This window comes from Varroa destructor, unplaced genomic scaffold (assembly GCF_002443255.2).
Source record: "Varroa destructor unplaced genomic scaffold, Vdes_3.0 BEIS01000001.1, whole genome shotgun sequence".
Lineage (NCBI taxonomy): Eukaryota > Metazoa > Arthropoda > Arachnida > Mesostigmata > Varroidae > Varroa > Varroa destructor.
In genome coordinates, this window is record NW_019211454.1 from 61,843,461 (window position 1) to 61,870,607 (window position 27,147).

Genomic DNA, 27,147 nt, shown 5'->3' on the forward strand with positions numbered 1-27,147 from the left:
CCGAGTACCAACATTTTCAGTGACAAGTTGAGCCCTGTCGCGACCGTTGCACGAGAATTGTCTATGTGCTCCTGGATCGTTCCTTGTTTATTCAAGTAGACTCCACATAAGCCCAAAGCAAGTAACGCGGCGATAGTTTTTAAAAATATATTGACCGGCAGAGAGAGTGTCAAGCAGAATAAAATTCCTCCGTGAGCTATATGGCTATCAATTGTGTATTGCTGGAATTCATGTATCCATTGCGAACTACAGATTTTCGCAATCTGTTCATCAGTCGCATAATTTACACTTAGAATTTTTTCGCCCATCTAATAAACCCTTATCACGGATTCTACAAAAAATCCCTTATGTTGATTTCTCGTCGTGTCCTGTAAAATAAAAAGGGTAAAATGCTGAATCGTATACTCAGCAACGAACTCGGCCATGATCTTATGAACGGTAAGTGTTGTCATTGGAAGTTACCACAACAATGAATACTCGATATAATTTTTTTGCTAGTAACATCAGGGCAACTTTATTCTTATCCATCACTGTCTTGTTAGATTCTTTTTTCTCCTTCGGTTCTTCACGTATACACTATCTGCGGCATAAACCATCACCCGGAGGCAACTGCCGCCATAAAACATTGTTTGCTGAAACACTCACTACCCACCAAATCGTTCCTCTCATCGCTCGTACATCTTCACGATTTATGGTAATCATCATCATCTCCATTCCCTTTTCATCATCTCGTTCATCTCCTTACATGCTTATTATTGTTATTAATAATAATATTATTCTTGTCGTCTTTATTATTATTATTATTATTGTCAGCTTCAGCTTCACTATAATCATCATAAAATAGAATGAAAATTATCACTTTTTTCTTATTATTATCTTATAAACTCTTAAAATCTTCTCTATAGGTTTACTCATATATGTTGTCTCTTGCTATTTTTCCGTCTTCGTGGCACCACTGTCACGTTTTTATATAATATACGTGATAAATCGGAGCATAGAGCAGCGAACCACATGATATCAACACCTGTGGAATCTATCTCATTGTTGCGAAGAAAAAATAACCGAGTGATGACAATGCCACATCCTAATCGGAACAGATTCGAAGAGATATTGCTTCATGAAAAAAATAGAAAAACTGGCGTACATAATAGCACGAAATATCAGAGAGGTGCTGTGGGCTGCGAATTGACAATGATGGTAGAGACCAAAACGAAAGTGCGTACGTCATGACCACCCTACCGCTCATCCGCTAGAAAGCCCAACGGTTTGGCCGCAGTTACGAAAACAAGCAATAATATTTTCAAAAAAATAAATGGGCGCAAGGAAAAGTCCATCATAACGATACACTAAACATAACGATAGGGCTGTGTTTGTTTCTGTTTTTAGTGATTACACGAATAAAATAACTAATCAGTCTTACATTAAACAAGGAACAACAGAGCTATAATATTGTTGTTCGAAAAGAAATAGCTATCATCAAAGTGACAGTAATAAAAAATAGTTTCCTAATAATTATCCCTTGGTGATTATAATAGGAGGATCACTTTCTATAATATATGCATGTGAGTGGGATCCAATGGCGGCTCGTAATGAAAACATGGCGGAAACTAACGATAAACAAGATGTAGCAGTATATCTAGAGAGAGATATACTTGGATGCATCATTAATAATAATGAAAACGTTGACAACAACAATACGTACGCCCGCATAATACGTGACTACTGTTCCATAAGAGCAGAAATTGATGAATAGATGGTAATCAAATACAGATTCGAAAACAGCCCTTAACTCCGCTAAATCATATGATGATAGCTGGTTTCGTCAGTATGCCAAACTGATAACATCGCGATGCACGTACTGGCCATTCAGACTCTATAATAGATCTAAAGAACAACTCCAAAGATGTTCCCTAACTGAACAAGTGTCTGCCTCCCCCTTGCCATGCCCTTCTCATCCAACTCCGCGCGCCCTAACGCGGTTGTTTTTGTATAGGCTAAGGTACGTTGCATGAATGAGCAGCCGCCAGAGGGCGCAAACCGGCTTCGACTCTCTTCCTCGAACATCGCCCTAAATCAACTTAAGTCCTTCTGTTGTGGTCTTCACACTGATCCTTTTAGCAGCTTCTCATCGGTTCGTCTCCTTTAATTTCCCTTTGCATCTTTTGTAGTGGGCGATGATTATGGGTACGGTAATATTTAATACATTCATTTGTTTATTAGTAAGTAGAATTCGCCTTGAAAAGTGCTTAACTTTTTCTTGTAAACTTTTTACCCAAGAAGCTAGCCTTATACACTTTATTGTAGCTAAAGCTGAGCGCTTGTTCCTACCATTGTTTCTTTTTTCCTTCACTGTTCCAGTCAAAGAGGGCGTGACCGAGATGGCATTCTTCGGGGAGTTGAGGCCGCGGTCGATATTTACAGCCGACGTATTCATGGCATGCCTAGGGAGCTGCCAACGCTACTAAGCTGGTCGGATGAGTGAAGTCTATCTGTTTGTCAATGCCTTATTAACAGAGACAGATTTTGCAGTCTGTTGGTTTTCCATCCCTTCCTTCCATTCATTCTATTAACTTCCATATTATTATTGTTATTATTAGTTTTGCTGTTGTCGTATCTTGATGGATCGTCGTACATATAAAACTTTGAAAACATGCGGTCGTCGACCGCGTTCCGGCTGTTTATTTGCAATATAAATTAAACTCAGCGGCGAATGATGGTTGTAGAAAAAGAATTATACTACCTTTTTCTTTATCGCCAGCATTATTATGGTGATGTTTTTGCTCATCACACTTGACCATCTTCTTTTTCTTGGCGTATTTTACTTCGTTTGTGTTATCTCATACCCCTTATATCCCCACCAGTGACATTCTGCTCAAATATGGATATATTTGAGCGCGGACAATATCACCACATATGGATCGTTTCGCCCCTTGTGTCCCAGTTTTCTGTTGCGCAATTTATTTAACCTTCCGTTTTTTTCAGTGCCCGCACGCCGCTTTACTGTAGCTTTACCACTGCATCCTAAAAGCTATCTTGTAGCATCAGTAGCAGTGAACGAAGCATTGCTCTCTCCGTCCGTCTTTAAATACGTCTACAATCAAATACGGCTCCTGCTATTTGATATTTCCTTAATACCTCAGATTCAAATGAAGTCTAAAGTCATCGTCCGCTGCTTTTTCTGCCATCAAGCTGTTCCGCGAGCGACCTTCAAGAGAACAAACGCTATAGAAATCACCGACCATAAGTTGTTGCTTTCCACCTGCTTCCGCTGCTGTGTGTACTGTTGCTACTTGTCGTACTATTCCTTATTGATGGTAGCAAAGGTTGCAATAGAATTGTAGTTTTGTTCCAGTAGTTCGTTTCTGCGTGCTGTTGTTATTATATTTATCGCCGATATTACTGTTGTTGTTATTCATACCGTTGGCTGTTGTTTCTATGTGCTGAGTAAATACGGTTGTCGGTGTTCGATGTGTATCGCTTCTCTATCGTTTGTCTCTATTCCCCTTCGCGGACGCTTTCGTCTCGCCAGCTCGCTCGCCTTCGCCTCTGCCTAGCTGTCCGTCTGCCTGTTTGTCTGTCTATACTTAAACATATTATTATATTTTATTATTATTTCCACCCATGAATAGGGCTACAACCAGCTAGAAGAGCAGGCAATGCATTTTCATTGTGTTCCTTACGTTACCCCAACTACCACTACTGGTTACAACATTTCCTGCTGTTTGAAGTGCCCGGTTCACGGCGGTCGCCATTCGACGGGATGGTGATCTTGTCATTTTCGCTTTTCAACTGCGACGCTGCGTCCGTGTCGCTGTCGTTAGCCATCTGCTTTCGGGACACGATGTGGTAGATATCTGTAGCGCCCACCGTACACCAGAAAGACAGAAGAGACAAAACAAAAAAATCCTCATAGATTCAACATAGAGAAAAACATTTTACCCAAAGAACGTGATATATTGTGTCTGCCTCTATTGTACTTCAGGCCGTTTCCATTGAAAACAAATGGTGAGAAGCAGTGACACCCGCAATATCTCGAGTTCTAAACAACTTCAGGTAAAAACGTTTAGTTTAAAACGTTTGTACATGTTCTCTGTGACGCTTCGACTATTGATGACTGAATCGTCGGCACAAAGAATCGCTGCTGCCCTGTAGAACTGTAAAGTACCAAGCTATGATAATAAGGATCCAAACTGAAGTAGTCTATATTTAAATACTAAAGGATTATTGCATTGCCTAAAAGGGCAATGAATGTACTGGCTTTTTTATGGTTTCACGATAACGCTGCTATTCTTTTGATTTACATCTCTGGTTTCTATCTACTTTGCAGAATTCTGGAAAAGCTTCAGCAACCAGAAGTCTCAATAAAACATCGCGCGAAGTTTGATTAAGCTGCTGTAGAAGTGCTCAATCATTGGATTTTTTCGTTATGGATAAAAAGCTCATAAATCTGACGTATCCTTTGTATCACCGAAAAACGAAAACCAAACAAAAGCGTGTCCTTTGTTCTAGAAAAAAATGTACTTATACACATGATTCTTCAATTTTTAAAACAAATATTTCATTGACCCCGCGAAAAAAATACTATATTTGGAAAATTCATAGCCGTAATATATACGGAAGCTTCTCAAATGTATAAATACTATTATGGACCAGACAGCGAATTGTAATATATCAGAAGTATAAACTAACTCGACAAGTACGTACCAGTTAGAATTTGCTGGAAGGCAGTTTCTACGTTAGTGCTGTCGAGAGCAGACGTCTCAATAAACGAAAGGTTGTTTCGCTCTGCGAATGCCTTCGCTTCGTCCGTCGGTACAGCCCTATTGTTTTACGTGCAACCAAAACAAACATTTCGAAATAAGTTGGCAAGGTAGAAAATATTACCACTGTTAAAACCTGCCGCCGCGTAAGCAATAACTAACGTCGATACAGATTTGACTAGTTAATATGTTTCTTTTCTGTCTGAAAAGGTTTCTCCGACATATTGAAAAAGCCTTTTGACGAGTTTCTTTACAAAGACTTCATTTTCATACCGTTCTGCTTGGCTGTCAACAAACGGAAAACAGTAAGACATTCCGATACGGCATAGTGTAACTCAAATGAGCATAGTAAATCGTATCCGGCCAATCAATGTATTATAAAACGCAATGTACACACCTGAGGTGCCTGAGGTCATTCTTATTGCCAACAAGCATGATAACGATGTGATGGTCTGCATGGTCGCGGAGTTCTTTGAGCCATCGTTCGACATTTTCGTACGTGGTATGCTTCGCAATATCGTAAACAAGTAGTGCTCCAACTGCTCCGCGATAGTAAGCTGATGTGATAGCCCGATACCGTTCTTGACCTGCAGTATCCCAAATCTGTGCCTTGACGGTTTTTCCTTCTACCTGAATTGACCGCGTTGCAAATTCGACGCCAATGGTCGACTTCGATTCCAGATTGAACTCATTACGTGTGAAACGCGATAGCAAGTTACTTTTGCCAACGCCCGAATCACCAATAAGGACAACTGCAAAATTGAACAGAAAATAACGACAGCAAAACACACTGAAGGATTATATCATCTACAACACTTTATATGGAAGTCCCACATCAAAATGTCAGTAGCCTAAAAACGGTAAGCGGTGCGGCCATTGGCGTCAACGAAGTCATATCATTGAAGGGTACTGAAAATCAGGGACAATGAAACAGGACCGGGAAGAGCAAGATATCAGCTCTAAAATCAGAGGGCATTTTTAATTTTAAAAGAAAATGTCATCTATTCAGATCTGTAGCTTCACGACGCTACCTTGAGATTAGGCCAAATCGATAAAAAGACCCTAACAGCTTCGTTCCACTTGTACATTATAAAAAAGTTTGAAGGCACCTTTGATAAACGTGGATTCATTATACATTAACGTAGGTAGCAAATAGGTTTTCTAAACAATTGCTAACTTTAATAGTTTAAACGACAGACCCAGAGGTTGTGTCAGATATATATGTGCCCTGAGGTGGGGTTAGAACTTGGGTCATCGTGGCCTTCAAGCCCTAATGCTGGCAAACCTGTCGTATAACTTGTCCCCTTACACTCCCAATTAAATCAAATTACGACCTGTTAATTCAGGCATTTATTTATTCTGGACAGCAGACGACTTTTATAAGCGATACATGTCATATCAGATCAGACTAATCCATCAAACCGAAGTCCACATTGTGAAAGGCTTAAAACGAAACACAATCCGGTCCTACCAGCCCCCCTACGCAAGCCATCTTATGCGCTATGATATGAAACGAGAAGACATCATAATTTTTGCATTCTTTTGTTATATCCGTAAGGCTTATGGATATTTTGTTTTTGTAGCGATGTATCAGCATCTACTAACGTCGCAAATTCAGAAGACAACAAGATTCCTTGTCCGCTAAACAAAACCACCGCGTAGAAATATCAAAAAACAGATTTTGGACCAGTTAAGATTTTGGAATCCGACTCAGTTACTGCTGTTAATCCACTTACCCTTAAAGAGGTAATCGTACTCGTCTTCCGTTCGTGCCATATTATCACTCGTGAATTTACTTCTGTGTAGTCGTTTGTGTATGACCTGATATAACGTCGACTACCTGTAATTTATAAACAAGCACAATAAAGTTAACTCTCAATTACTGCTTATCTTTGCGCTCGATACTAAAGCTGCTTAACTATCGGCGCATTCTTATTGGAACTTAACTAAAACTTATGAAATTTCCTAAACTTACATTGAACCAATATACTTGAGATAAAATAGTAAAGGATGTGTAATTATTAAAAGCTTTTAAGTCAAAGCTTTAACTTATATACAGTAGTAATCGAGGTTGGAAATAATTTGGGCTTTGCAGGGAAATTAGCTCGACGCTGGACGCTCAGTCTATCTGCATATATCTAATGCCCTACTCTTTTCAGGTTGTTTTGCAAGTTCGCCCAGCTAAAATCAAAAATATACATAACAAATAAAACTACACAAGACACCTTGATGTAGGACACTGTAGTTGAAAATTACCGATCAAGACATTTCGACACAGATATTATCCTCGACTTACATTAATGTATTACTCATGCTAAGATTTGAGTTTCCAGTAAAGAGCTAACACTCAAACCATTAAGCCAATTTAGATTCGTCAGAATATGATGGCATTTTGCCTCCAATCCATAGATAGCTTCAACACAGGTTACAATGTGAGTGTAAGCCTTTATACCTAATAGAAATGTTTTGTATAAATCACTTGAACAAGGTTGCTAAAGCTGGGCACTATGGACAATGTGTTAGGTCGGAGAATAGAATTATCCTGGCTAGTTTCTAGTCTACGTTTTTTTGTTGCTGTAAATACGTTACAAATCTCTCTAAAAAATAATTTCTTTATGTGATAATATCCAGGAACGAAAAATCTATTTGAAGATTCCAATCAAAAATATAGTTACTGCGACCTCTAGAGAATTTACAGGTATCAGATATATCTCGTAATTCATCTTAATTCTTGTGGGTGTTCTATAACATCACAACTTTTTTCAACTATTTCAGGCGTAATTGCATGACGCTTGCATAGTCATGCAGGAATGTGCCTGCAAAGTACTGGCCCTCTAAAGACCGTCTTCGAAGAGTGTGTGGGGCCGAATCGCCTAGTCACCAGAATAAGCCGTTGCCGGGTAGCGGAACTAGCCCAAGAGGGCCTCGGAGCTTGGCTTGAAAACGACGGCTATAAGGCCCAGCCGGCACCATTAAGGCCAGATGGATAAGGCGTAGAAAGCGTGGGAAACAGGAGAACCACCCTGACGATTCGAACAGGCTACGAAGGAGGTTGGCAGGGGGTTAAACTGAAGAAAGCTCCGAAGCTGAATGCAACAGATAGGCGAGAATAAGCTCCGTTTAAGTGGGACTTCCGCTATAGCAGAAAGTCAGGGTGTCTTACTGCTAGGCGTCGATCATAAGCATTGACACCAAATTTGTACTTCGTAAAGTTCTTAACCACATAAGCACTAAGCTAATTTAGCGCGATGCACCCGAGTAAAAACGACTGAACTAGACCTTATCGCGCTAAAAAAATTTGTAGATCCATTTCCATGAGATTCCTTTATTTAAGAAGTTCGCTAGTGCATTCCTTGATGGTCTGTTGATCGAGGCCCAAGGGCGTGTATACCCATAGGGGGGTACCCTTTCAGATCTCTTTCCGTATGTTATGTATTGGTGTTTATTAATCAACTTACATAGGAGCTTCACTGTGCTAATTTAATTACAGTGTTTTATTCCATTTAACGTAGTAAACAGTCGGAGCCAAGAGCGTCTAATAAGAAAAAGGCAAGTCCTCGATAACTGCTAAAGCGATCCCCACGGTCTATCTGACATCCACTTCTTAATATAAAATCAGTTTGAGGCAGCACACTCGCTAATATATGTGTGGTGCTACTCTCGATGCGTTGATTATTTATCTATCAGTCCCTAAGGGCACACACAAATCAAAGCTATAATCAATAACCATCGAGTTGCTTCAATCTGCTCCTGCGCAAGTTCCGAGAGTTAATTTTATGACTCAAAGCCGCAAAGAAGAAAATGTTGATGATCCTCGTGCGCCCACACTGATGATGGTGGAGATAGTGGTCGTAACGGTAGGTAAACGGTAACTGTGCGGGCGAGCAATCGTTACGCCATGACAAGAAGTCCCCACTGACTTCACCCAATGGATCTCAATGAGAAGGTCCTGGCCTTCAGCTTTTAGCCATCATCTCTAAACCACGTTCGTCTTTACTGTCAATACGTTAACAAGATCTTCGTGTGTTGCTCATAGCACGCGATGTGGAATTCCACCATATATAAGGAAATGGCATTCTCTGTTCGGTATACATAAAGTGGGAAACAGTAATAACGTTTTATCCTCAAAATTATCACGAATTTCACAAAAACGTAGTTCCAGCTTTGTGCTTTTCCTATATAGCAATAAGAACTGGTCATTCGAATGTATATAAAACCTAACGAGCTAGTTAAACTAAATTCGGTGTGACCAATCCACTATAGTTAATTATTCCATGTATACATTGAATACTAACGTCATCAAACAAGTTCAAGTTCTCGGTTTCAATTCGCAAGTAGATACAACTGCTAAAATGCTCCTAAAATAAAATATAGAAATTATACTTGGGATTCGAGTTATCTAAAATATAAAATATATCTATCGTAGACATTTGAACCACCTACGCTTCTGATTGGATTGAGTATGAGCACTCGTATCGTAGTATGCTTTCGCGTTTTTGCGCAAAACGTAGAACCAAACTAAGCTGCAGACTATTATTATTAACGAATATAATTTATCGTTAAATACGACAACGGTCTTTCGAGGTCAAAAAGAAACTTACAGATCAACATTAAACAGTAGATGTATGAAAGCATTAATACATGTACACCTCATTTCAATGGTATAATTTATTTTCGCATTCAGTGTCGCTGCTTCTGCATTAATTCGACTGGTCGCAATCATAGCAAGCACAACAGCTGCAACCTGTAATTTCTCAATTAGTAATCCTTAACAATTTAAGAAAAAACAATTGCTCTTGTGGGTAGCAGAACATAATGCTGTACAGCCAGCAATCGAACACGTGAGGGCAACTAGGCTCTGTAAGATTTCTACGCGTTTAATTTGCCAGACCTCGCACATGAATAACCCTTTCCTAGCTGACGATAATAAGAAATGGAAAGCTGCCCAAAACGATGTAGCTGCATAGAATGGCAGTCACATCGTCTTCAATAATCGCTATTCCATAATCAGAAATACTCATTGCATTCTACGGAAAAACTTAATACACAGTACAGTCTAGAGCTGCATACACAACGCCTTCAAATTTTATACCAGCTAAACGGCACGTAGCGGCTCAGTAGGGAAAAGATGAAAGAAAAAGCTCTTAAAGCCTTGATGTTCTAATTGCGCAAAAGTTTTTTTTTTTTCTTTTTTTTATTTTTCTCTACTCTACACAAGACGGAGAAATCACAGAGAAGAATACCTGCTTTTGATAGAAACGGTACCGACGAGAAACAGTACCGATGAGAAACGGACGTTACTTTGGAAGGAATAGCTTAAAGCAAAAAACATGCTTGAAAGCATATATAACGGGTGACAACTTTGACAACAAAAATAAATCTGCACACAATAACGTATTTCGATAGGCGTACCAAAATGTTCCTGAACAATATGTAAGTAAATATGTACAGAGCATCAAACCAGGCATGCTAGAAAAAAAGATATCATATACGTTTCGTCAACCAGCTATCTTTCTAGATTGAGTTTAGCAGCCCGCCACTATTAGCGCTAAAATTTAAGCGCTGAAGCAAAATAAAAAAAATTAAGTTAGCTATAAAATTAACTATGAGCCTCGCTGTTCCACTAGATTGATTTTATAAAATTATAACCTTTACTAATGACACACGTTGGAAAAAATGTTTATTTCGAGTTACTTTAAACACTGTGAATCACGAGAAAAGCCATAGAGTACTTGTCGAATGTGAGTCATTTTCAGGGTTCATAACAGTAACTTATATTTTACTCAAAGCGATAAATTACAGTGGTAAAAAATGTAATTGTTTTACTTAAAAAACAAAATGAAGAATTCACAACGCGGATATGCATACTGAATTTGAGTAAGCGAGCGAGGTAATTGAGTGGCAAAATGCATCATTACCATGCAACGCTGGTGGTGTCGTAGATTAACATTGCAAAAGCTCTTATCACTAATAAATGGATCAAGGCTTATATTTGGCCCAGGACGGCTTAAGATACGCTAAAATTTACGCTAAGATTTCCGATACGCTAAAATCTCGGATACAATCTGTCCTCAATAGTATGAAAATAATAGCGATGACTTGTAAAAGACATGAAACCGGTAACGAGGATCGACTGTACGAGTTTGTCAAAAATTGATTAAACTAGGTGTTGGTGCCGTTGAAGTGAAGCGAGGAAGGACAACTAACTTTAGAAAGCAACTTTCGCTTAAGTCCCTAGACGATAGAGCCGACTCTGCACTTAAACAGCTTCACCAGTATGTTAGACGATTCATATTAGACAAAAACATATCGCATTTAGTGGGCTAGTCAAATCACATACATATACATGCATAGAGATTTTATTTATAAACCAACAGCGCAACGGATGTAAACCGAATCGCATTAATCACCTACACGCAAACGATCGTCTATGCCAGACGCGTGCCAGTTTTGCGGAGAAAATCACTACCACTAAGATCATCTTCAATAACCTAATACCACCACTCGACGCGACGTCATCAGGCACAACCTCGAGGTCCATCAAGATTTCTATTAAAAGCCGCTAGTGTATTGGCCCTTTGCTAGGCAACGGGTAGGACCACGATATCTAAATCGAGACAAAAATGATACGAACGCACACAGTGGTTTTTTTCTAACGTAGGTCCAAACATAAAATAATACCAGGCGGTATACGAGACAATTTGGGAAGAATTGGGTCCTCCAGTATTACATCGAGCTCCGTTTTTCCTAAAAATCGCTCGTATGCAAACGCTTCATTGCAACCGTCTCCTTTATTTCAAGATTTTGCCAAAAGAAAAGCGCGGAATATCGTTCCATGTGTTCTTTTTATATGCTATGCAAGAAATTTACGAAAGGCCTTGAGCTAGTAACATAGATGCATCAACAATATCCAGGCAGGTAAGGCTGACGCAGGATGTTCGCTACTTCTCAGCAAGACGCCTGGGGACAAGCATTTAGGCAATAGTTATAGAACAGGATTGCATGATTTCACGGTCTCGAAAACCGCTGCCGGCACTCAACGATGTGCACGCGAAAATAGGCGGTGAATGACAGCTCCCTTAGATAAGAGTATATATATATATAGATCGTGAACTTTATTCTCTTATAATCAAAATAACGACGCCATTGCTATGACACGGTCAGTACATTGACCGTTGAAATATTCATGGGCAAACAATACGAAACGTCCAATGCTTACGAAAATCGAATCGTGACAGAGGATGGTCAGACGGTGTAGAGATAAACTGTAGAAGTAACAGTTATAGGACAAATATTTTAAATAGTGTGTATATATGTCTCCGCTTATTACCATAAACACTCGCGTTACTAACCAGTACTGAATCACCTTACATTGTGGTTATCTCATTTTTAGAAATCAGCGGGTTACGCAGAGTACTACTGCTAAACGAGTACTATCAATTTACGTATCATCATGCGATTTATTACACCGTACGTAAAGGTATATAACTACAGTTATGCAGAATATATATCTGGAACTGGCATTCACAGGCCGGCACATATGGCAACAAACGATTGACTGCGACGATAGACATCTCTGGCAAGTGCAAGAATCAAAGCCAATCGAAACTGGCACATCTTTTTACTTGGGTACATCTTAATATGTTAAGTTAACTTTTTCTATATAATTTGAAGTATCTAACGATAATTTTTATAGTGCGTCATGGGGGTGTGATTTAATAAAGAAACCTATTCGCTTGAAATTCGTTGGCAGCATTTAAACTTCCCATAACTAGGTGAAATTCTCTAAAATCGATTTCTTTAATAGCAGAATCAACGAAAAGCCACAAGAAAGAGAATAGAGAAGAATAGATGAACTATTCTCTAACACATGAATAATGAATGGCAGACCAATCGGATAAATCAATTTAGTTTGTAAATGTAAAACCGGTCTTCATTGGAAATCAGAGATTTCGATAAGTGACGTATTTCTCAGGATTGTCAATTGTATGCTCCCTTGCCGTGCATTTAGGGAAAGGCCGCACAGTCATGAATTTCGTTGGCCGATAGCATAACAGGTAAAATGGCGTCCGTAGCAGAATCAATGCTCTAAATATATTTGTCTGGGTGTCAGCCAGATTAAGCCTCCTAAGGAGTAGTAACGACTGTTATTAGTAATAACACCGAGAGAGTACCCATAGTTTGGCTATGTAGAGCGACAAACGACCCATAAAAGCGATCTGGGCAGGAGAGAGGTGCAAATGGATAATCGTTATTATGATAATCCGTTACGCATTACGTACGATTCGATTATACCACCTGTACACACCTCAACATCGCATTACTAGCAGACAGCAAAGACGCACCTCGTCAACTCTAGCCACTAGCTCTCAACAACGCAAGCAATCTAGTGGTCTCAAATGAGCAAATAATTTTGATTATGCTGATGATAAATGAAAGTAGACATAGCTTAGATACTCTTAACATAATCTAGAACCTGAGCGTGAATAGACTAGTGTTTTAATAATAATAATAATAATAATGTGGACTCTTTGATTTTTGCGCACCCCTCTTTGAGGCTCTAGTACAGCGTAAAATAGGAAAATAGAAAAAAAAAGAGGAAATGGCATATAACAACTATTGGAGGTGTTTTAGATCTCATAAACTGTCAACTGGTTAATCTAGTTAACCCACATCAATATTTAGCAACCACGTATTAACACTATATAAACTCTTTTCAAATCCTTTGGTGTGTAAAAATAAGACAGCGGTAAAAAATCGATTGATAAGGTCGGTTAGTAAGCACCACACGAAATCGGACCTCATGTGTAGATTCTACCATACGTCAGAGTCAGCCGTTTGGGGTGCACAACGATAAATAGTCTGCGCCTAACCGCGTAACAGTCAATTACGCCGATAGGACCGCTACTTGGCAGTACCCTCTTAGTGAATGTATGTGTACTACTGAATGAGAGCTGCCAGTCATAGTGGGTGGATCATCTAAGAGTTAAAAAAATTACGGGACGCTCAGGAGATCCAATCAAAGTGCAACAATACAATAACTTTTCAAGCTAAATGGGAAAGGCGATGGTAAACAATGTTCATCAAGTATTACATGGCCTGCAGGTTGTACTGTCTTGGATAACATCGGCTAAAATTCCGGACTAGTCCAAACACGTTGGATAGACGTGTAAAGGATATCCAATCCAGCGGTCCAGAATACTTCTACGACAATACAGGCTTCAATGGCCATGGACTGTATTGCATTTTTCAGCAGAAAAAAGATTAGGGAAAAGGAAAAGAAGGAGTGGAGAAAACTGAAGTGTTTTTTACGGAAAAAATATTATGGTTTTATTTATGGACGAATATTTTGTTCTATGCAAAGGGTTGAATCTTCTTTTTTAAATCAAAACTAACTTATTTTTGACTTATTTATAATGCTGGTTAGCGTTTATCAAGCCTCAGTTTAAATATTCTCTTTTAAGTAAGAAAGTACATAAATTTCTAAGAAGAAGAAGGATAAAGCGAATACGACACTGTCACATGTTTTTTTTCTATGAAGTTCGAATTTGCGATATTCAGAACTTGTGCATTTATAGACACTAGTTTGGTTGGTAACGGAAAAAAGTTTTCAGTCGAAATTATTAGTTCAATTTAATTAGTTAACTAAACTTGATGATTTAATCAAATTAAGAATAGCCTATGAAATACAAACGACCTTGAATATTTAAGAGAAAGTCACTCAATTCTTTGAAAACGTCGGAATTTCTCTCTGCTAAGTGGGATACGACTGTAACCACTGCAGAATGTAAACGTAATAAGTCTATCGAATGAACAAAACAAAAAGTAATCGCTTGCTAGCAACAAATCATTTGGCTCAAGGAGAACTGACATCTAGTAAAACATCGGTGACAATAAAGTAAGTTCTGATTCTATCGAACCAATGTCGACGGCAATGCCGATTAGAGCATCCACAGATCGTAACCGAACGGCGAAGAGCCGAAGAGGAGACATAAACACGAACGATTTTTTGTTTATTGTATAGTAATAGCTATGTCAGTAATAATGACCTTTCAGCTTGTGGGTTGGTTATTGTAAGCGACTAGCAATGAGAAGTGACACACTGTCGACGGCAATCCTTAGTAGGAAGCTTTGTTTTACATATTTACTTAGTGAATATTTGTTTTAGTGATATGTCTTTGATCTTTGTGCGGTTTCGCGATCCCCAACAAGTATCTGTAATTACACCGTTAAATTCGTAGTTTTAACAAGAATAGATTCATATATTAGCTAATACATTATTCAAGCACAGGTTACCTTTTCAGCGTTGATATTACAATTATCGTTCTATTTATTCTTTGTTGCTACATCTCATTTAGAGAAGCTGTTGCAAGACAACGATAAGTTCTACGGTTCCCATGTACTCATCATTGTGAACTACTATGCTAAACTACGCATCCCTCTGAGCTCGTACAATCGGTTTGAGTTCTTTGAAAATGTCTATTGGCTAAACATGCTGACACAATAACCTTTGTATCGAAGTGACGGAACCGTCTGAGGCCAAAACTCTAACATAAGCAGAAATCGGCTCGATGAACTCGTTTCATCGTTGATAACAAAAGTAACAAATCCAAGTTATAGATCGAAAATTGGCCAGTAAAAAAAGCTTGGTAGACAGTGAAACGAGGACTTCTTGAGCGAAATTAATGTGTATATGAATCTCGTGTCTACCAACTGCTAAACTTTCATTGATTTCTCCAATTCAACTTGGGCAATGACCGAGAGTTTCTCATCTATTCGATTTCTATTACCACGTTACTATATATTACAGCCACTGAATATTTTCAAGCAAATACTGTCTATTTACGCGTGCGAAATGGCAGCAGGGATCATTTCTATCAATTCAATGATCGATATAATTTAGAAAAATCCTGGAAAGCGAATAATTTATTTGACGCTATAGTAAAAATTTATTTTTGAAATGAAAAAAATTATTTGTTTCGTTAAAAAGGAGTAGGCCCTCCTTGTTGCCGCACTAATAACTCAGAGCGGTCCGCTCGGGCCAACCATGAATTATTTTAACTAAAATTACCAGCATTAATTATGAAGGATATAATGGATCTTCGTGAAAATAACAATCAATCTAAAAACAATTATCGTACGTATATCCAACCGCATGTTGAACATGTGAAATTGTACGTACGCACTGCAGCTCCGAGTGCCTAGCCTTTGACAGCGTTCCAAAATCGCCTGAAGTGAATTGGACGTGGCATTTTTAAATTTATTTCTCTTAGTTTTTATGGTACAGTATATCCTTTTCGGAACTCCGGAAAACCCCAAAGCAACCCGGGTGCCCTAACTACGAAGTTCTTCTAACATAATTATCTAGCGATATCACCAATTGTCTGTAATTGCCCCAATTATAAAATTATGTTTGAGTTCCATATGACCAGCGAATGATACGCATTAACCTACAAATAACCATCCAATACGGGGAACGTCTCTAAATATGGCGTCATCTGGTTGCCTCTAAATGTCAACAACGACAAGAGACGTCTATTTTACTTTGACTAGTTGGAGCTATTAAGTAGTAGCCCTGCGTCACAGCGCAACGGCGTCCCCTGGCTGTCTTCGCTTCGCGTGCACAATAATCATGGTGAAGATAATCCGACAGATTCCAGTACGGGACCACACAATCGAGCCACATCGTCATGGTATCAGCATAACAGCAACCTGTGGTTGACCAACGTTCGCGTATCTATCCGTTGGCTGCGAAAGACGGCGCTCCAAACCGCGGCGACTCCGTTATGTTTCCATTGCAGCTGGTCGCTTATTTCGTTAGTTCGGTGCAGTGTTTCGTTTTCACTGCACTGGTGGCGCTTCGGTGTATTTTGTTGCCGGCGAGTGAACGGGGCAAAGAAAAGCCAAACCAAGTCGTTCGGTGCCATAGAATGCTACAGCAGCGGCCTGTTTTGTGCCGTGTGATTGCTGGCACTCTAACCATTCTAATGTTAATACTATTGTTGCTGCTGCCGCTACTGCCATCGCCGCTGATGCCGGTAGTGGGTGTCAAACTTTGTGTCTACTGCGCCGGTGCTCTACGTGATCGACCCAACAAAGACGAGGTTACCAAACAGTCGGAAAGGAATAGTCTCGTCTAAGCTGGCTTCTAATGGGGCCTTTTTATGTTACTCGGTATATGGACGAACAGAGCAGTTCCTGCAACGGTGACGGTGCGGTCCAAGAGCGTACACGCACAAGCGTACAAAGAATCGATCAGTGGCGTACATGAGGCCAATAAAACAGCATTCTGCCATGTCATCTAAGATATTTAAAAATACGTCCGCTGCTATGCTTCAAAGAAGAAATTACCTTTGTAATAGCGGACGCTACCAATTTGCTAAACAGAGAATAAGGTTAATCATATTAAACCTTTCGACCTATTCAGTAGACTGTTACGGGACATTTTTTGCAGCCATACACGCCTAATATTTCTAAGTTTTAAATCAAAGCCTTTTTATTTCAGTGCGAATCTGTGAGTTTGCATAATAATAAAACACTTTGAACCCGAATTATTGTCAACAACTACAGTCCTCCTAAGCCATGGAAATTGTTCCTAATTTTATGTACATATATTTGCCTGTCCTTTTAGAGGTAAGGTTCCTTTAAACTATGCAGCCATAATATAAGGCAGTCAAGCAGCCTGTCACAATTGTGGTAGATGTGGTGAAGTTAGCAGTAAGCACTAACGGCTGAATACAACAGGTCAATGAATGTTGTAAAACTAACCCAGCTTTCTATTCGGCAAGGTCTGCATATAGACGCGGACACGCAGGTGTTCGAACCCGAAGATAGCATTTCGGTTCATTTCCAGAGGACGGTCAAGCTTGTTTAAGTAGCCTAAGGCTACAGCAGTGAACTATAGCTGTGATTTTATAGGGATAAAGCTAAAGTGCGTCATCCGAGATTTACATACATTCAACAGATTGCAGGCGTGTAACATGTCATTTCAGTTTAATAAGCGTTAGCGCTAAATCTTATTGTATGGATAAGCAGCAACTCCTAACAGTGAATTACCCGAACTGCGCATATTCGTAAAACAGCGCAGTTATTATTACACAGAACTTTTTTTCGTATAGCTATCATTGTGTTCACAAAAGGAGATAGGCTGCACCATTATTGCTGAGCATATTCCAAAATCCTCAGTATCTAGCATCACCCAGACCTTGCAAATTATTGCACCCAGACCACCAAATTATTGCAATTTGTTACCGAGTATTGTTTATGACTGCGCTTGATAGAACAGGCTGCCTAACAAAAAGTGGAGTATAGGATGTTATAAAGGGTAAATAATAAGACTTTTCAGAAGGATTTTCGACAAGGTAACAATGCCATATTATTAACATGGTAGTGTATATGTGACCTTATTGCGGTAATTTAGAAACTGCAATCGATAATATTGAGGATGGAGGACTTCGCAAAAATTATTTGTCTAGGAAATTTCGATTCTCATCTTTATATTACGAACATACACCTTCGTCAGGTCATAATTATAAAGGCTAGTAACTATTTTGACCCACTTTTACTAAAGGGCTTCGTCGCACAGACTCACAGATACAAAAACACCTTATTTTGCAATGTAATCTTGTTCCGTGACTTCAATGGTGTCATAAACAACCTCGAACTCGATAGATTAGCCGCACTCGATAGAGCTCTATCAGGCCTCACTCCCCATTTATGTGGAATCTGTTCCATCTTTCTATTAGGTACGGTAACAGCATGTGCGAACAGGCGCACTATAACATGACCGACTCGTCCTATCAAAAAAAGCAATGTTACCATCAACGGAAACAACCGTAAACTCTTTTAAGGGTATAGCCTTTAGCAGTAGAAGGGTTTTCCATCAATCGAATTACCAATATGACAGTATCTTTGCTGTTTGTTTATAGAGTCATCCTGCAATACCTGCGGCGCTTACGTTTACAGTGTTTGTCGTTCGCTGGCGATATCTCTACAGAGACCACGGAGGTACTCGGGAGCAGACAGACAGATAGACTGAGAAGAAGAGGCGTCAAGAGTGAAGTGTCAAAGGCGTTATTCGTAAACGAGAACGGCAATACTGTTCCAGTCACTGCAGGGAAAAACACACAGTTTTTTAGACTCACGCCTGACCCGTACATTTAAACTTGGTGGATTGCCGTGACATCGCCCCACTCAATAGTCACTGACTGGCTGGGGTTTCGTGCGCCCCGTAATAAAAACGAACATTTCTTCCAGTCCAACGGCATTTGATAGCACCACATCACAGCCCTTATACGACAGACATGTTGACACATCGCCGAAACAGCACACAGAACTAATCACAGTAGCAGATCCGGCTGAACCTTATTGATCCATCACATCGAAACAAAACTTGCATGTGTAATGCGTCTCGAGCATAAAGCTCTACTTCTGTTATTTTTCAACAAGTAACGACCGCTTGCCACCAACAGCGGTTATTTCAGTTAGTAGGTATATCTACTCGAGTAGTTGGTTAGTTTCTATTGGTGAAGAGAACGCACACGGAAAAAATGAAGCACTCGGCAAATTTTTGGGTCAAAATTGCAAGCGTCGCTGAAAATAGACTTCGGCTCATACTCACCTGTTATTGTCGACTTCGTCCCGCCGAACGCAGGGCACGGAGACACCACTAAAATCCACGAAAAATCAGGAAACTTTAAAAATCATGAGTCACAAACACGGCTCTGTTTACACCACCGTGCTAAAACATGGAACGAAGGCGGGTGTTCGGCCACACGGCAGGCGCGTTTGAAATCACCGCGGACGATTTGGGTTGGATGATACCACTGCTATTGCCGACTGACAACTTTCTATTAGCGGGCGGAGGCCGATTTATGGGGACTTCTTAATCTTTATAGTGCGACACAACTATTGATGATGACATACCCATCAGAGTGCAGAATGAATTCTCATTAGAGTTTGACAAGGCAGCTGGTGTCAAGAGAGAATAGACAAGCAGTCGGTATGAGAGATGGTGACGCAAACGGAAAATGGGGCCAAACGCCACTAGCGCATTAACCGTCAAAGAAATCTAATGGACTAAATACTACTAATCCATATGGGATTTAGTTGGCCTGCAACAACAATTACAATGAAATAAGGCACTCGCTAACCAAATGATGCAATTTCATAAAGGAATGAAGTTGCTAAATTTCGGTTCGCGCCACCATCTATCAGCTCATGGGAAAGTTTCGTGAGAAGCTTTTGCATACGGTTAGAGTCATGCGGTTTTGTCATATTATATTCAATAAATCTCATTAAATTCGGTAGGCTACAGAAATAGATTTCAACATGAGCGAGAGGCATCTTTTAGGCGATGGACTTCAAAAAATAGAACATCAGCTTCCTGCAGTGATTCGAATGCGTTAAACGGCGGATTTGTCGGATTGCTCCGAAGGTAGGTCTCTGTTGTGAGAAGGAGTTTAATCTTTTTTTTTAGAATTATATACTTGATTAGTGTACTGCTTGACTTATAAAGGTATGCAATAGAATTAAGTAAGTGAAAAAAAAAGAATTTAATTATCAAAGCTTAAATTCCTCTTTCATAAATGTATTCAAAGGATGAATACTTGCTTTTTTTTTATTTCACAACAGGCACTATCCATTGGGCATAGTGATAGTATTACAGTCAAATCATGCATTCCGATGGCAATGGAAAGACACTAATATCGCTTATTTAGATGCCGAAGTTATTCAAATGCTGAGGATTAACGTTTAACCGAATTATTACGATTACTTTTTATGTCGCATAGAAAAAATCTTAAAAATAGGAAGCTTAAAAATAACCAAATGTGTGTCTCCAAAACAACGTATTTTCGAATTATCGATGAATAACATGAATTGGTTTTAATAGTCGACTAGTTAACTAAGTGACTTAATCAATGAGTGTAACAAACTCGATACTGTGACTCGCTTTGGCTGGATTTGTAGCTGTAAAAAGCTAATAGCTAGAGAAGTAAACAAAATTATTGAGTATTATTAAACTTATCGTCAGTAAATAATTACTATTATGTACCTTAACTAAGCTCCTTTTACGAACTTGATTTGTGTGTGGCTATATTGAATGACATCCGCCGATCGCCATACGAATGTAGTGAACTATAGCACGGAGTGGCAACTGACAGGCGCGTTCAAATTAGAACTGTTTCAGTAAAAATGTGTTCCCGTAGGTTTACTGCATTAAAAAGGCATCGTTGAATTCCCTATTGATTACTAATATATTTTTATATATCTATGTTAAATAAAATTAAAATAATGACTCGAAATGTATACATGTACTAATATAGCTATTTTCATGAAAAAGGAGCGTATCATGTTTTTCGTATATTGTGTAATGCTGCCTCTCTCTCTCTCTCTCTCTCTCTCTCTCTCTCTCTCTCTCTACGTATATGTATAATACAGAATAAAGCGGCATTTGGCAGCTGTCGATATTTCTTTATTTTGGTCTAGAGTAAAGGCTTCGATTTGTTTTCGAGTGCACATAGAAAAGTAGAGCATGTTGACCAGACAAATACTTTTAGCAGAACGCGAATGGGCAAACTCGAAATTATGTCTAGGTGAATCCGGAAAAAGGAGGTTTGAAGAGTGTTTTGATAGTCGGGTGCTGTGACGGCCCCTACGAAAATGCCCCACAAGGTGATGGAAAAAAGATTCGTGCGCGAATCCGTTGTTCTTCTCTCTCCTCTTGCATTTTCACCTCCTCCCTATGTCCCATTGCAGTAGATGGATCCATTGAGAAATCGGATTTGAATGCGCTTTATTCCCCTACTTCCATTCACGATCAAATCGTCGTCGAGTACTTCAAACAAATGATGTTTTGCCGCCTCGACAGCCCAAAAGCATATTCCCTAAAAATATACCCCCAGATCCCATCAAGCTCCTGTTTGTTCCGATGCTTATCCGCAACTCGTAACGCTCTTTCAAGCCATTGCCACGTCTCCAATCACGCCTTGTTTCTATAAGGATTTTGCATTGCATGTATTGTGGGAGACGCATAACGTGCTCCATTTTTGTCGGGCTATTCAACACATAGCTCGCCACATGACGTCGCTAGACAGGAACTAAAAGTATTCAAAGCAATATGTATCATTTTGCGCACAGTCATTCCTATACGACACACTTACGTTGTTTCAAAGTAGTTTCTTTTTTGATACCCGTATGTTTTATAAATGATTGGAGCAAACGAGCCTGATGAATCAAAATGTTTTTTGTGACTGTATTGGTGTTTCTTAGTTTATATGCCCGCCAAACGGTTGGTCTATTGAGGCTCGATTCGAATGTTCTTGAGTTTGCGAGTTCCAAATTGGAAGAGCGAAACAAGAAACGAAGAGATCCCTCGAGAACTAGCTACGTCCATGCCCCGCTGTCTTGTTGCTTTTTAGCACGGGGACGCATAAGGGACAGACTTTGCGACGTAAGGGTGGAGGGCCAACGTCAGCAACCAGGATTTGGTGGGTTTTCTGAACAGCAAGGGAAATTCGGATTGCCAGAATAAGCAACAGTTTCTGTACGAGGGATTTTGGTCGTGAGTGCGTGTGTAATCACTGCACAGCCTCAGAGAAAGATCCCAAAGCCCGCGCCTCGACCGTTCGGCAACAGCAAGTACGCGGCAAGAAACCATCCTGTCCTCTTTTTTCGCGGCATTCTCGGGCAGAGAACAATGTGGAAAGCAACGCTGGAGTCTAACAGCACAGACATTTTGACAGAAGGATGACAATACCGGCCCTTTTGCTTGGTCGCTCATCCCCACCGCCCCAAAAAGGTTTTTATGGGGCTTTAGGAATATCCGAGCTGCTACTGCTGCTCCGGGATGGTCAGCTACAGCCGTCACATAATCACCAGTAACAGTAGGTGGTAACAGGGACAGCAGCAATCTAAGATTCTACTGCAGGATATCCATATTTGAGGCAGGCGGCGACCGTCTGACCGACCAAGCAACCCGCGTCTAAGGGCCTTGGGCGAGCGCGAAAAACAGAGACGTGGTTAGCAGTTAGCAGCGCTGCAATAGAGATTGCAAGCGTTATTGAATCACGTGGCATGGCAGAGGCGCATGAGTGACACCTAGTTGTGATGTACTGTACACACAAAACGAACTCACGCGTCACTCGTCAATTTCCTCTTCGGTACCCGAAAATATACATGTGGGATGCTATGCCGACAGATGCTTGAACGCGCCTTGCTGTATAAAGTGTACGATGCTGATTAAGAGGCAGACAGACTGCTAACACAGGCTTGTGCCGGAAGGCAAGAAGAAAATTGCAACCCGAAAAAGATGTGAAGAATCAGGAGTTCGGGGTTTTGTTTTACCTTTCGCCATTGCACAGTACACCGATACACGCATAGGTACATACATGTGATAACCTATTTTTGTCAGGATATCGTCAAATACCTAACACCTTTACCATATTAGGTTCAACACTATATATATAGTGTTGAACATTTAGAGTACTTAAAGGTATATGACAATAAGTTTTCTTCGTATATTATATTTGGCGTATAGCGCGAATTATGTGTTCGTATACAGCCTGACTCCTTACATTTCTTAAATAGTACTGCTTTTGAACTTCTGTGCTGCGTTTATTTCGTAGGCATAAACGTGCCTTAATACTGTCGATTTGAAAAAAATAGTATATAATGCAGAAGTATCCTTGAGGTATAATTTAGTTACTAGAAGATTGTCTTAACCATGTGCTAGCTAGACCATCTTATAGTTCCACTAAGTTTCTGCCAGGCGCATTCGGCGATCGGCTTGCTGATCTCAGATGTTGTTGCGTAGATGCAGATGACAACGCTCTGCCACTTTCTAACGGTTTAATATCTCATAGCTTCTTTATCAGCATCCATAACGTAGCATTAGGCGGCGATCATATACCAGTCCTAATAGCATTTGCGCTTATTTTGTTTGATACGATGCGGTGTGCGTCTATTCGAAACGAACACTTCAAGCGTCGCCGTAAAGGATTGACCACTCGATGCAACGATTACTACAACTTTTGTCATAGCATACTTATCTTGGAAATCAAATTTTGGATGCACTAGCTTCAAATGACCCGGATTTAATCTAAACAATAGTTAGCGGTAATTGAGTCAGAGCAAATGAATATATTGGCTAGGGATACGCTGGCCAGCGTATTTTTATGTCAAAGCAGAGCTCGTGTTCTTCGGAACTTGTGCACTCTACCGGTCCACATACACGAAACATAGAGAACAGCGAAAATACACTTTTGCTTGTATACTACGTAGATGCGAGGCAGTGCCAACTTCGGGCATACGGTATGATAATTCGATAGAGCAAGGCAACGAATCCAAAGGTCGCTTTGTCAGTGCCGAAAACAAAAAGCTGTCTCTTTTAACTTGTCGGTAACTTGATTTTGTAAATAAGTCGCATGCAGTGTTAACACCACGATGTTATTATGTAGATGGAAAGCATGTTTCAGCTCAAAAATAAAGTGATTATAAAAAGAAAAACAAAGTCACTTAAGTTGTTAGATTTATTCGTGTAAAGGGCGAAGTCTCCATTGGCTATGTTGGCACGTAACAGAACGCCCAAAGGTAAGCCACATCGTAAGTCAAGGTAACTCAGGTTCCAGCGAGTTAATTAGAACCGTCAAAGTAGTTCGTACGTAATACGTCCACTGATAGGTGCTCACAATGAAATAGAAGTCTCTAGCAATGCATTCTTTGTGTGTGCCTTAAGTTCTGTACAGCACTCTAGCGGGCTTAAGCGTTACTGTCGTAACAGGTTTCACATTGTCTTCCTTCTCGAAGTCGGTGGAGTAGTAGACGGCTCCGTTCTGCTTTCGAAAATATTCTACGTTCGCGTTCGTTTGGTTTGAATAACAAAGCATTCCTTATCGATGAAACGTATCCTTCTAAACTAATCTTTTACTGTCAAACATGCCTGTCTTAGAAGCGCTAAAATAGAGAAAAACGACAAGATGGCTGAGTGACAGCTCAGATTTGACCTTTTATACCACACGACAAGATCTTTTATTTAACTGGACAATGCGTGCTATACTGTACGTTGTCAGCATGCACACAGTCCGATGCCCTCTTGGCATATTACTGTGACTATTAGATGTTTTTCTTAATGACGTAAGCGCACTCACTCCCTCCACTAGCCATGAAATTGAATACAGAGGTGCAATTGTAACTGGCCTCTTACACAAAATATAATAACTAGATCCGGGAGAAGCCTTCTTTCTTGCCAACTGCAAATCAACTGTTACCACTGCCGGATACCTTAGCCAAGCTATAACGATTGTTCGGTGTAAGTTAAGCCGTTACCCTCTCTAACATACATAATTTATATATTTGTATCTCTTTTCGTGTACACCCATACACTGATATTATCACATTACGGCTCCTCAGTTTGTTTTTAGCTTGTGTCTGCCCGAATATAAGGCCTACAGGCACCTATGTGGAAATGATTTGACTGCAAGGTTTTGCTTATCACCAGGATTTGTTGCCCAGTGCTCGCTATCAGTTTCATAACATTTTAGCAAACTCACACATTTTCATTCGCCTTTTGTTCACAACGTCATTTCGGAATTAAGCACGCTAGCAAAGCCACGGCGCAGGTGGCCAGCAACGACGAATTATAGTGGAAGTGTATTGTTTAATATTAAGCGCCCATACATCGACAGTCAAATTCACATAAGTTTTTCCTAGGTGCCTACCTAAAAGGACGTATTCAATACTTGTGAAGAAGTCTTACCGAGTTCGTAAAGATCGAGTCATCTAACAACAACGAGTCCTGCAAGCAAGTTGTTCGATTTCGAGCGGTCGGTAGGTATCATCAAGTCGATTATTGCCGTAAAACCCTGCAGCAAAGAATAAACAAGCTTAAAAAGAAAGTTTACAATTGACTTAGACAGTAACAATTGTAACTTGATTAGATGGTTTATAAAGTGACTGTGGTCCAGTTTAATAGTAAGCTGAGTCAGGACCACGAAATGGCTGTTTGATCTCTGCGCTTTTCTTAGCCAACATTCGGTTTGAAGTACTATCTACAGTTTTGAAGCTCGATACTGTCACGGAACGCGCCCTCAACTTTGCAGCCACAGCTTTCTAGTCTTTCTAGCTTTTACTTCGCGCCTCCAATTTCTCTGTTGCAAATAGTAAAATAGATTTCTTGCTTGTAGCGTTGAATGATGGAGCATGATAAATATAGGCACTGTAAGGGATGCTAATCCGCTAGTAATAACGATAAGAACTTTGCAAAAGGCGAATCGGCATGAGTCTGTCTTGTAAGCATTTGCTACAAATCATAGCTGACGCTCGAAATTTCAACAAATGGAAAATTTTAATATTTAATGACAATTTCACCGTTTTTAGTTGACAACGTTAACGTGAGATACTACAACAAGAACAGCAACAGCGACACCAACAAACAGGAAATTCTGTTATGTATCTTTGTTAATAGACGGCAAAAGCAGCACGGCAAAGAAGCGCAGAACTAGGTGGACAACTCTATTGACGATACCCCGTGTTCGGATAGTCTGTGCAAAGTTCAAGCCAGATCATACGCTTCTAGTTAGCAGGCTCGCAGCTTGGAGACGAAAGGCCGACAGCAGATTACGTCCACACAGCGCAGGCGCGCTAGGCATCCAACGTAAATTTTGACTGATTCTCTGTAACCGTTAGACTTAGCTTGTGGCATATATGTATGTGTTTAAATGTTTAAAAATATATGTGCAATTATTGCACGTGTGCTGTTACTGTTAGTTCCTTTTGATTTGTCTCTATCTAATTGATTTGAATAAATATATTTGACCGACTAATATTTCAGTAATTGTATTTAGTTGACCCTTGAATGTACCCTGCATATTCAAAGCGGAGATGGTCATGCCTGGTAAACGTTACGAAGATCGAGAACTTGTAGAAGCTCATCGATGAAAATTATTACAAACCCGCTCCATGGTTCATTGTCGTGTATTAAGAATGAAAACTAAGCAAATAAGCGGTTGCAATATTTGACATCATTTTTTCGGTAAGTTTCGCAGTAATTAGAACACAGCCTAACTGAAATCTGCGAATATTATAAGTTAGTCTGCGAATATCTAGCTTATCGACTGCGTGAATTTTTTTGATAAAGTTTTGCTAGTACAGGTAATAGTAACCAACCAGTCCTTGGATAGCTATCTACGTCAAGTCATTGTTAGGTCGAAGTTCGGGTGAATAAAGGTTATCCCATGTAGATTCTGAGTTATGCCACCTTCAACGTACAAGTTACTATTCGTGTAGCCTTAAAGTGCTTTGCAATTAAGCGAGGCGTTCTTTTGCGTCACTTTGTACAATTCATTTAAAGAGACAGTAATTCTCATTCAATCTACCGTGAAGAGCCTGT

The 27,147-nt window shown here is 39.9% G+C and overlaps 1 protein-coding gene and 1 long non-coding RNA gene across 12 annotated transcripts in view; one reads left to right on the plus strand and one right to left on the minus strand.

The window, feature by feature from the left end:
• Nucleotides 1-486: 486 nt before the first annotated feature.
• Nucleotides 487-19,520, minus strand: LOC111243446 (ras-related protein Rab-11A-like). Of its 2 annotated transcripts, none has more exons than XM_022789013.2 (5): nucleotides 19,381-19,520; nucleotides 6,497-6,600; nucleotides 5,158-5,512; nucleotides 4,705-4,820; nucleotides 487-3,854 (listed from the first exon to the last, which is right to left on the minus strand). In XM_022789013.2, exons 2-5 carry the CDS (start codon nucleotides 6,534-6,536, stop codon nucleotides 3,697-3,699), a joined length of 669 nt encoding a protein of 222 aa, XP_022644748.1. In that variant the 5' UTR covers nucleotides 6,537-6,600; nucleotides 19,381-19,520; the 3' UTR covers nucleotides 487-3,696. The 2 variants fall into 2 exon arrangements, with proteins under 2 accessions (XP_022644748.1, XP_022644749.1); XM_022789014.2 differs by lacking the exon at nucleotides 19,381-19,520 and adding an exon at nucleotides 18,718-18,855.
• The window catches only part of LOC147758912 (uncharacterized), a 37,526-nt gene continuing 26,491 nt past the window's right edge, over nucleotides 16,113-27,147 (plus strand). For 7 of the 10 annotated variants that reach the window (XR_015318334.1, XR_015318343.1, XR_015318335.1 and 4 more), the window contains exons 1-3: nucleotides 25,075-25,586; nucleotides 26,136-26,412; nucleotides 26,590-26,790. This is a non-coding gene — a long non-coding RNA (uncharacterized LOC147758912). The other 3 variants (XR_015318362.1, XR_015318356.1, XR_015318337.1) reach the window with 3 other exon arrangements.

Coding starts and splice junctions, on each gene's coding strand:
- LOC111243446 (XM_022789013.2), bottom strand. CDS start 6,536: ATGGCACGAACGGAAGACGAGTACGATTACCTCTTTAAGG. Junction 4,821..5,157: donor AATGACCTCAGGCACCTCAG/GTGTGTACATTG, acceptor GTAAAACAATAG/GGCTGTACCGACGGACGAAG. Junction 3,855..4,704: donor CTTCCAGCAAATTCTAACTG/GTACGTACTTGT, acceptor TGGGCGCTACAG/ATATCTACCACATCGTGTCC.